The following is an 11,612-nucleotide window of genomic DNA, read 5'->3' on the forward strand; positions in this document are numbered from 1 at the left end:
ATCATTTTAGTTAGTATTACACCAAGTTTGGGACCGATGGGCAAAACAAACGAAAGCCAAAATTGAAGTCAAATTGTTTATTGTGTTCGGAGTTTGGAGTGCAAAGTTGGCATTGTGGCCCTGTGCTTGTTTCTTTGTTATAAGTAATTTCTGTCTAACGTAATTCAAAAACGACGTGAAGTAATAGGTCTTTATTTTTTTTTCATTGCGAAAAGAAGAACAGGTTTCCTATGAGTGGTTCATTGCCAATAGTTTACACTTGGTTCGGTAATCTTCGCCTTCGGTGTCACAGAGCTACCTAGAGACAATGACATGAAAAAGAATGTTTCATTTTTCAAGCAAAGGATCCAGGTCTAGCCGTGTTATCCAGAAAGATGTAAGAATTCTTGTTCGCTGACGTAGGAAAATAAGCTGTAGCAAATAAGTTACACTGTGAGATAGGATGGTTTATTTTGGATGTTTTCATACATTTACATCGACAATACAACTAGATTTACATAATCTTTTTGAATGATATAGTCTGCTAACTTGGGTTTGGAACACAGTTTTCAAGCTCGTGCTACATCTGTCAATGAAAGACCTGCACCTAAACAGGTAAGTTAAATTTAAAATGTGGCTTTTTCATATCTTAATTTCACTGCTGGGGAGGTTTTCCGATGCATAAACAGTGATGAATTTACTTGAGGGTGGGGTTTGGAGAGTGAGAGAGTAAATATCCCTCCTACCCTTGGATAAAAATGCAACATCCCACAAGTACTACTAAAATCTAAATTAAACTACACCCCTTTGCCCTCACCTTGCTCTACAAGTTATCCTGGGTCCATCTCTGTATTGAAAAGAAGTATTTTTTTTACTTTTTTAAGAATTCTGGTGATCAGAAAAGTGCACCTGAAAATGATTGTCTGATCATGCCATCAGTCACCAATTCAGTAAAAGTGCCTGAAAATGATTGTCTGATCATGCCATCAGTCACCAATTCGGCTTTTTCATATCTTAATTTCACTGCTGGGGAGGTTTTCCGATGCATAAACAGTGATGAATTTACTTGAGGGTGGAGTTTGGAGTGAGAGAGTAAATATCCACCCTTGGATAAAATGCAACATCCCACAAGTACTACTAAAATCTAAATTAAACTACACCCTCACCTTGCTCTACAAGTTATCCTGGGTCCATCTCTGTATTGAAAAGAAGTATTTTTTTTACTTTTTTAAGAATTCTGGTGATCAGAAAAGTGCACCTGAAAATGATTGTCTGATCATGCCATCAGTCACCAATTCAGTAATTCATCGTTCAGCTAGATTAAGGATCTCGCCAAACTCAGAGCAAGGTAGTAAAACTGGTTTCATTACTTGAATTGTGGCCAAATCATTTGAAATATTGTAAGAGTCAGCTTGAGTCCAATGTACAAGCTGTTAATAACAGTATTAAGCTTTCATGCTATAAAAGGTCTAACAACACTCTCACTACTGGAGTATTAGTTATCTTAGCTGCTGGTTGTACAATATTTGAAAAATTTATATTATTAAATTTGTTGAAAAAGAGACAAAAATGCACTTTCTATGAAAAGATTTTTTACCTTATTTTGTGAAGATTACATTTACATGCAAGGGAATTTTTAAGAGTTAATGTTTTTAAATTTATCTTAATCGAAGCATGTTTCATGCTCATATCATAAGCTATTCATGTTAGTTTCCTTGTAAGAGAATTGTTTGTTTCCTCTTGTAGAGTCAGTACATGGTTTAGCAAAAAATACTGACCCTCCTGAGCTAACACAGAGTTTACAGACATTTCGTGATTTAAATAAAGTCCAATGTCAAGTCATGCGTCCAGTTCCAGCTGCTATGACAGAGAATTTTTCAATGCCTGCTAAGCATAGGGATGTTGTACCTAGATTACCAGCAAGAAAACTTCATGATTTTAAACACTTTCGTGATGTACAATCACCAGGTATTGTTGACTTAACTCAATCAACACATATATATATGTAATTAGGTAATATTTAAGTGTACTTTGCACATGCGTCGTGGATCTTAATTTGCTATGATGCTTGTTTATATTGCTTGATTTAAAACACAATCTAAAAAGTTTTTTTGCTCTTCAAATTATACATATGTAAAACATTTCTTTTCCAAATATACATTTTCTGGAAAATATGTAACTTGAACAACTACGAAAAAACTTCTCCGGCATAGAACCTGCACAATTTGATTACATCGAAATTCAAAATTACGATCACTTTAGTTTTTACGACGGTTTACTTAATACTTTGGATACTGTCGACAAAAACCACCTCTGGTGTGAAACTACACTTTGATAGCTAACTGCACTGTTTACAAGTCAACCACTTATGTTAAACTTCCTCGTATGTACAAAACAAAACTTTCTACGAACCTACGTTCACTAGTGTAAGAATACATTGGTACCAAAACGACAATTTCTACAAACAAGAATGTTTAGAAACTACACTGGTAACCAAGCAACCCTGTCTACGTACGTATGAAACTAAAGTTACAGCACTGGTTTAAAACTGTATTGGTACTAAATGACTTTGTCTACGAATCAACAGTAAATTTGTGAATGTCTTGAATTCATGACGTTTTTCTTTTAGCTTAAATAGTACTGTATTCGCTCCATTTCGCCATCCATATATAATCCCCTTTATCCATCCACTGAAGAATGTCTCTCAACGGGATTTTTTTGAACATTTTCTTTCCAATTTGTTACTTCATAATTCGATGTTGTACTGAGCGTTGTAACGGTTGTAACTTGTTATGTAACACATCTACGTATGAGCTTCTTGTTGGTCGCACTGAGCATAATACCTTATATTTTATATCTAAATTTTCTACAGTACTTATTAAATTTCCTACTGTTTGGGCAATGATTTTGTAGCTTGAGAAATAGAACGCCATACTATTGATATTGTTCTTTCATCACCTTCTTAAAGTTCATCAAGCTGTACAGTAAGCTTAGATGGTGCAAATTTTCACAAACAAAAGAATCAATAATTATAATAAACAATAATTCCCTTTCCTATAAGGCTTGAAAATATATACCATTAAATTACAAGCAAAGAAACAAACAAAAGAAACCACTACAACATCGACATCACCACAAAAAAGTATTATTTCTAGTGTGATATGCTACATATGTGTTCAGTCTAAGTAATGTATTTGAAATATTTCCACCCATTTTAAGTCCATATTTTCCCATTGACTTCATTTTATGCAGGTGACCGTATTTTCTTCACTGAATATCCGTCAAATCCAGGCATCCCTGTCGTATATCGCTTGCCTGAAGATCGACATACGAATCCTGATCGCCTTAATTTAGACAGGTAATGCTCTACTTGCAATCATTTAAATAAAATACACGAGCTAATTATTCAGTACGAGGCAGTGGTTAGAGAGCGTTGTTTCTACATATTACCAATTCTCCATTGCAATGCACATTTTTTGACGCTTATCATCAAAAGTACCACTGTACATATTTTGCTATGTACAGTAAATTATTTAAATTAAGAGGTGTTTTTTTACAGACGCACGTACCTAGTGTTACAATAGATATTTTTATAATCTCATTCTCGTGAAAGTTTTTACACTTATCGTGATCGGGGCTTTTAATTAATCTTTGGTTTGTCTGAAAGAAGATTGTCAGTTCTGGAGATTTTAGGTGCTCGAAGATTTACGAAAATGGATTGAGAACAATTATTAATGAACTTATGTTGCGTTTAGTGGTGTTGGTGGGTGTGAATGGCGAGGGGAGATTCGGTAGAAACATTTTACAAGAAATAGTGCGTTGCCAGTTCATCATTACAAAAATACTTTTTACTGTCACATTAAGTGAATTGCAATAAATTATGGACAACATGAGAAATTGAAAATATATTTCCAGTGTTTTTTTTTCTAAATCAACAGGAGGAAACTGACTATGTGTCCAGTCCTTGAAGGCGAGGATAGCGTTAGGCTTCTAAACTTTCAGCACAACTTCATCACAAAAATGGAAAATTTGTCTCAGTTGAAACGATTGATATTCCTGGATTTCTATGATAACCATCTTGAAAAGATATCCGGCTTATCTGCGTTGACATCTCTCAGAGTTCTCATGCTGGGTAAAAACAGGTATAATACAAATAATCAAAAATGGTCAACATTCGTCGTTAGAGTATTTAGTCCCAGAGTCTTTTCTCTACATGAAGCTGCAGTCACTTTCGCTCAATAATTGTTGTGACAATTTCTCATTTGTTCAACTTTCTTCTCGAGTTCTACGAAAAAATTCAAATATTTAAATTTCACCCCCTCCCCCCCAATTGTATTATACTTTGCTCCCGACAGCTCTACGATATGCATATAATCAGCCATGGTATGGAGAAGTCGAAACAAAGTAATCAAATTTTTCTTTGCTCTTCTGATTTCATTCCTATCGAGAGGTTTTTTTACCGAAATCCACCGTGCCAAGTGTATTTGTTCATGAATCAGCAGTTATATGTATTCTTGACTATGATTTGATTTAACATGTGTGTTTTCTCCTTTGCTAACCTTGCATATGTTTGATTTTGTAATAAACCATTATGATCAATTCACAAAACAAATCCATTCTTTGGAATAAGACTCTTGCAAATGATTGGGTCTCATGAACATTTCTGGTTTTTCTTTAGGATACGAACAATCGAAAACTTAGATGCATTGACTAACTTAGACGTTTTAGATCTCCATGGCAACAAGGTTAGCGGCATTGTCTGCAAGAGTTCATACACTAGAGAAAATGCCTGTTCTAAAGTGTATTGGATTTTAAATTGCTCATATATAAATATTGTGTCAAAATTTATGGGAGAAGTAGTCCTGATAACGTGCATATATTTTGTTAATACACAAATGGTAACGGAAATAACTATTGGTTGAGTTGGCAAAATATTTCTCATATGACTGTCGTAGTAGTTTACTCCGAGTCTCCTAAGGAGTCGAGTCTTGAATCACGCGTTTAAGGAATATCCTTTTGCTTCCTTATTCCCACCATGCATTGCTGCCATGCATAAGCTACAACCATAGATGACCTACAAGTTACAGCATATTGTATTTATAGCTTTCAAACATCAGCAATCTTAGTCATCTGACCGAACTTCGAGTTTTGAATCTCGCTGGAAATGATATTACAGAGGTGCGAAACATTCAAGGAATGCAGGCTCTAGCTGAACTTAATTTGAGACGAAATAAAATATCTACTGTGGTAAGAATGATAAAAAAGTATTATGTAAAAATGAACAATAACGTAACAATAACGTTTATATTTAATTCTGAATTTTAAATTTCTTAGTTTTTATTTTATAGGCTGAGATGGAACATTTGCCAAACTTACAGCGATTGTTTCTTAGCTTTAATTCCATTCAAAGGTATATATGAAGTTTCGTCTGGTTACATAAGATGGATACAAAAGTATAAATTATTTTACCATATGATTTTACTCTCAGCTTAAATGTATAAAACATTTTTTCTCTTATTATAGTTAGGACTTTGCGTAGTGAGAGCTACAAATTTATCAGTGCTTGCATGCCACATTTATCTTCTGATGAATAAAGTCTATTTATTCATTCATTCACAGAAGATAAAATGACATTATTTTTTCTAGTTTTGATGACATTAAATCTCTGTCACAATGTAAGTTACTGTGTGAACTTTCTCTCGATGGAAATCCTATCGCCTTTGACGTGTCATATAAACATTCTATACTAAAGAATATTTCAAGTCTGCGACAACTTGACATGCGTAGAATAACGGTAAGCTTAGAAATGCACAACTAAAAGTAAAATAGTTCCGATTGCTTATTTGTGCTGAATTGCTAGGCAGCTTTTGCACCATTATGCATAGAGCGATTAGCATGAGAATTATACATAAGCGTTATCCATTGGATAGCACAAATTTTCAAATTTGTGAAAAAGGCGTTTCTATTATTCTTAATATTTTATTTCAGCGATTGCTCAGTTCGAATCTTATATTTTTTGCTTTTTAAAAGGTTTTATAAAAGTTTTGAAAAAAATTCCTATCCAATGGATAACGCTATCCAGACTTCGCTCAACCGGCCCAGACTGCATCAACTTTTTAGACAGACATTTTCGATATATGAAAAAATTCTTTCAGATCTCAACACTCTGCCCATGGTGCATTCTATTACAGATATTTTGTTTAATCTAGCTACGTAAATCATTGCTTTGCTTCCGTCACTTGTGTACGTACTTATCATTTGTTAAATCGCTTTTGTCCATCCCCCCCCCTCCCCTCCCTCTCATTTGTTTATTGATTTAAATAAGAATTTAAAGCGTTCTCCTGCTTATATCAGTTGAAAACATCGAAACAACTTCATGAAAAATTTATGTTGATTTAAACTTGTATGTTCGACAAATGTCGATATTGGAACTCTATAAATATTTTAGATAAAATTTGAAACAATTTAGCATGTATAAAAATATAACCAGCAAGCTGTGTGTACATAATGCCTTCTCTATTAAATCTAACGTGAACTGCATTGTTTCTAAAAAAACTGTGCTTTAAAGGTTAACGAAACAAAGGTCAATTACATGACAATAATAGATAAATACATATAAAGTTTCACAAAATCATTGAGTGATGGGATGCAATTTAAACTAAAAAATGGCTTGTCTAAGTAAATGCTATCATGGTAAAAACTTCTTTACTTCAACATGAAATGAGACAAAGCAGAAAATCCTAGTTTGCCATGAAGCGTATGAATGGTTTGCTTTTATTAAATGAATGATAAAATAGTAAGTGAGAGAGTAAATTCGTGGAAGATATAAACCAATGAAAAATGTATAAAACATGTTGAAGGTGGACTTCAATTAGAAGTCAGAAAGAAAGCCAGAAGTTGTTTGAAACATTGCAGCATCCTTGGATATTATTCTTCAATGTTATTAGAGGAACTCTTGTGAACAAGGGATAAAAGTTTCTGATGCGTTTTTGCAATTTTAGGAAGAAGAAAAGAGGTTAGCAAATTTCCTGTCGAAAAAAGAAAATGATAAGAAAAAAGAGATAGGTCGATTGATTAATCTTAAGGTATTACGGGAAAAATGAAATATTGAACAATTTATCAACTAGTATTTTATTGATTTGTTCGGCTTATAAAGGAGAAAAAAGATGGCTATAGACAATGCTGAAAAGCAATGGAATATGTTTCATATCAAAAATCACTCAGATGAAAACAGGTACAGTAGACCACCTGTAGTGAAATTGTCCGACGGATGTTTTTATGTTGTTGCGGCAAAATAACCTTAAAAGAATTTATAGTAACCTATTTATATCTAGTTTAAATCCACCTCAACTGAGTTTACATTGCTCTTTATATATTTAGCTTTTGTCCACCTTGTATAAGTGCTGCTTTCATCAAAAACGTTTGTTTGTAGTATTGAAACGCATCGGTGAAAAAATTTTTCATTTTGGTCAATTCCTCCTCTTGTTATGGCGAGTTTTAAGTTGCCTTTCAATGGAACTTGTCCGTCGTTGCATGAAGTCTGGTCTAGCCACATTATGACGTCATCCAAGGAAGATGGTAAATATATTTTGTATCGAGGAGTCCCTAGCATGACGTCACCATTGGTCGTTTCAGACTTTTCGGACGACGGACAAGATCCATTAAAATGAGCATTTTTGCCAACTTAGAACAGCCATAGAAATGAAATGATTTTACAAACTTAAAAATTTTTTTCATTTTTCACTGATAAGTTAAAAATCATATCTAAATTTAATATCGCAAATAAAAAATTTGCCGAAATGGCACTTTACGAGAATTTACATTATTCTGTGTATATCTACCCTATGTCCATCTTATGAAAATTTACGTTACTCTCTATATAATTAACCTTTGTTCACTTTATAATAGTATCAACATTACCATATTCATTTCTATCCCTTTGTCACGTTGTTTTATTTTTAGCCTACGTCCACCTGAGAATACTACACCTGAACTTTTAAGGTATGTTACCATTATATGTTGTTGTTGTGTGTGTTACTGTTGTTTGCCGTGCTTCCATATTATGTTGTTGTTTTATTATTATTGTTGTTTTTGTTATTTTATTTGCTTTTGTTGTTATCGTTGCTGCTGTGTTCGTGGTTGTTGATGTTATTGTATTCAATCTGCTGCCTTCGTTGCGTTGTCGTTACCTTCCGCCTTGTTTGATAAAGTTCAACAAGTAGAATTCGTTGGGGATGTTTTGCTTTTCATTTTCAAATTTATGAAAAGGCCATTTTAATGAAAACTTTATATATTACCTTACAAACCTTACATATTAAATATTGATTTTTTAGTCAAGAAGAAACATTGGATGCTACTATATGTCATCTTGCGGAGTTGGAAGGAGAAACTTTATATTTGTATGGTCGTGGCTCACTTGATGCTTTTGATCGAAATTGGGGACAACAAGCAACAAACACTGTCACTAATATTGTTTTTAAGTTTATTGACTTTGACGAGATAGTCTCGCATCTTGGAAAAGTACAAATTAAGTTTCCCATTGTACAGGTACGATCTGTGAGCAATGGTAGTGTATATATAATCCTTTTAACACATCACGTAATTGTAAAGAATGGTGTATGGTATCGCAGTGCTTGTAACACGATGGTCTAAGTACATACTTCCTTATTAGTAAGTTATTATAGGAAAATAAAGCACTGACAATTTAAAAAAAGCAACCAACACTGGTATAGCTAATATATACAGCTATAAATATATGTTATGTACATCATAGCGATGTTTTTTAAAGATTATGTGATAAAATATGCTTGCAAAACATGAAACAATTTATTAGATCACTTATACAAAAGTTGCGAACTTTTGAAAAATAATTTATATATTTTTTAGTGCAGGGGATATTGTTTAAGTTAAATAACTTTGTCATATAACTATAAATTAATTATTGGATTTCAATTAGATTTTTCTTCACTGCTATCTTTCTTTTTACTGATACATTCTACATATCTATTTTTATTTTTTAATCAGAAACTTGAATTTTCAAGTACAAATATCAAGAGTTTGCCTCAGATAAATGCTTTGGCTGTAATTAAACATTTGGAATCTCTAACAATCAGCGACGATAATCCTGTTACTTGTTTTCATCTTTGGAAATCATATTTGTTGTTTCGACTGGCTCATTTATCTTTGCAGTATGTGAATGGTGTGGAGGTATGCCGAAACTATTACTCATAACTCCTTCGTGTGTTGTATCGCTGTGAATTGATATTAACATACATGTGCAATAGAAACCTTATAGAGAGATATAGCTAGTTGGATTTATGCATTGCCATAATAAAGTAAAGATTGATGTAGCTGATGTTTTATGAAGAATAGAAGTTTCACCTATATCAAATGTTTTTAGGTAAACAAGCATAAAGCTAAGACTTTATAAAATCAATTAAACTGCATTTTTGAAATCATTGAAAGGAAGACTTTGGTGTTCAACGCAATCAGACGTTTATACATGTTTTTGCACTTTTATCGACATCCAAGGATCTTTGCATTGTATCACATTTCTGCACAGTGCTATAATAATATAGGCTTTTATTGCTCTCTACAAGTATATAGCTAAAGATTAAATACATCTCTATTGCAGCCCTTAACTGGACTTGTGCCACATAACGTTTTTTACTTGTTAATTTTTTGGTGTTTTTTTTGTGTTGAGTTGCGTGAAAATGAAAGACTGACGTCTATATAGCAGCCCGTAACTGGACTTGTGCCACATAACGTTTTTTACTTGTTAATTTTTTGGTGTTTTTTTTGTGTTGAGTGGCGTGAAAAATGAAGGACTGTGTTTGACTAAATTGACTCAAAACATTGGAATTATTTTTATAAGAGTTTATTCCTCCATGAATGTTTATTCCAAGATATTTCCATATGACTGGAGGGTTGATAGTCCACGAATCTTTAGCATGAGGAAAGTGGATTTTTATTGTTATTTCTTAGGTGTCTGGGGAAGATGTTGTAAAAGCAGAGAAATTATTTGGCGCGTTATCACATTTCACAACATTGTGTCTACTGCAGTCCCGTCTGTTATCGTTACTTGGTGAAAACAAGTATGTTTTATGATAATTGCTTGTTCATGTCACACGTTTCTATTCTTGTTCTGTTACTTGCAAGCTCACAACGGTTTCCATTTGACGTTTTGCTCATGCGCATGTTGTAGAGATCTATATCATGTAAATGGCGGGGATTATTAATAAAATTCTTACACTGTGCTAAGCATGATCTAAATACTTTCATTTACTGCACTGTTGCACAATGCAAAATTCAGCATCCATTTATTAGTATTTCTAGATTATTGTATATTATATATTGCATGTTGTTTTAAAATTAAATTATGTTAAATGTCTATATTTACTTGAATTAGTGATATAATTGGAATATCATGATTTCCTTTAGAAAGCATCAAGGAGAAATGGACTTTGAGAAAAGTGGAAAAGTTGAAGGAAAACATGAACGGTGAGCGTTAAATTAAAATACGAAAGAAGAGTTTTTATTTTAGAATTTTGATGCTTTGAAAAGTTATATTGACTCCCGTATATTTTTGATGGCACGTGGAAAACTTTTAGATATAATCAACTTTTCAACTTTGCATATTTGTTTGTTATGCATTTATAAGACTACTGCATCAACTTTAATTATATCTCTTAGGACCTTGTCAAACGAAGGTCTGGGACGAGCAGGACTACGTTATAGAGCCAGGAAAGTAAGTCAATGTTTCAGCACATCAATAGTTTCATGTTGTTTACAGACTCTGTTTGCAAGGTGCTTTGATAATACTGTCTATTCTTGTGTGTTTGTTCTTTCAATTTCTACATTTGGGAACTTTAGTATAAGCTTTTTCCGAAAAAAATAATGTTCAGAATTGGATTTGAATTTTTCTAGGATGTGACATCATGGCAAAATTTTAGCCACAATTTCGTGGACAGCTTAGTGGATAAATGTACGTCCAACCACGAAAAGACGAAAAAAGTAGAAAGTATTTATCCACGATTGTTTCAACAACATGTTTTACATTGTATTGATGAAATGAAAGACCTGGACAAGTTTGTGGAAAAAAGTCTTCAAGATATTTGATTTTCTTATTGTAAATTATTGCTATTTATTTAAAAAAAACTATAAAGCAAACATAATGGCCAGTTGCGCAAAGTTTCTTGATGAAATTACACAGGGATTTCAAAAAGCATTTAGTGATGACATAGATATATTAACGTGATGTTGTTTTGGAGTTTTTAAAATATCATCAGTATATGAAATGTCAGAGATGTCTTAAAGTGTTATTATAAAGCGGGAAATTCATGATCTTATGCTGTGTGATGTCATAAAGATGTTATAAATGTGATGTCATAAATAAGTTAAGTATTTAAAGTCATTTTACATGTTCTTTGCATTACCCTCCCCCCCCCCCCCTAGAAAGGCTCACGCCTTTGGCCAAATGTTCATATCATGCTACGCCACTGATTGAAAGGCCTTAAAATAGCTGCTCTTCAAATATCCTACGAAAAACAAAGAACACACGAAACGTATGCGAGTGAAAAACACGAAAAGCATTTTTTATGAAGAATTAGATTCTCTTTTTGCCAAGAGTTGAT

The 11,612-nt window shown here is 33.1% G+C and overlaps 1 protein-coding gene across 1 annotated transcript; it reads left to right on the forward strand.

The window, feature by feature from the left end:
* The first annotated feature begins 156 nt into the window (after positions 1 to 156).
* Positions 157 to 11,281, forward strand: LOC124440516 (leucine-rich repeat-containing protein 49-like). The gene is made up of 19 exons (XM_046990908.1): positions 157 to 376; positions 520 to 594; positions 1,213 to 1,327; positions 1,726 to 1,947; positions 3,232 to 3,337; positions 3,918 to 4,121; positions 4,658 to 4,724; positions 5,083 to 5,226; positions 5,328 to 5,389; positions 5,626 to 5,773; positions 6,981 to 7,064; positions 7,146 to 7,213; positions 7,942 to 7,980; positions 8,313 to 8,526; positions 9,004 to 9,186; positions 9,964 to 10,073; positions 10,420 to 10,479; positions 10,672 to 10,726; positions 10,906 to 11,281. Exons 1-19 carry the CDS (start codon positions 323 to 325, stop codon positions 11,095 to 11,097), a joined length of 2,202 nt encoding a protein of 733 aa, XP_046846864.1. The 5' UTR covers positions 157 to 322; the 3' UTR covers positions 11,098 to 11,281.
* Positions 11,282 to 11,612: the final 331 nt, after the last annotated feature.

This window comes from Xenia sp. Carnegie-2017, unplaced genomic scaffold (assembly GCF_021976095.1).
Source record: "Xenia sp. Carnegie-2017 unplaced genomic scaffold, XeniaSp_v1 HiC_scaffold_2, whole genome shotgun sequence".
Taxonomy (NCBI): domain Eukaryota; kingdom Metazoa; phylum Cnidaria; class Anthozoa; order Malacalcyonacea; family Xeniidae; genus Xenia; species Xenia sp. Carnegie-2017.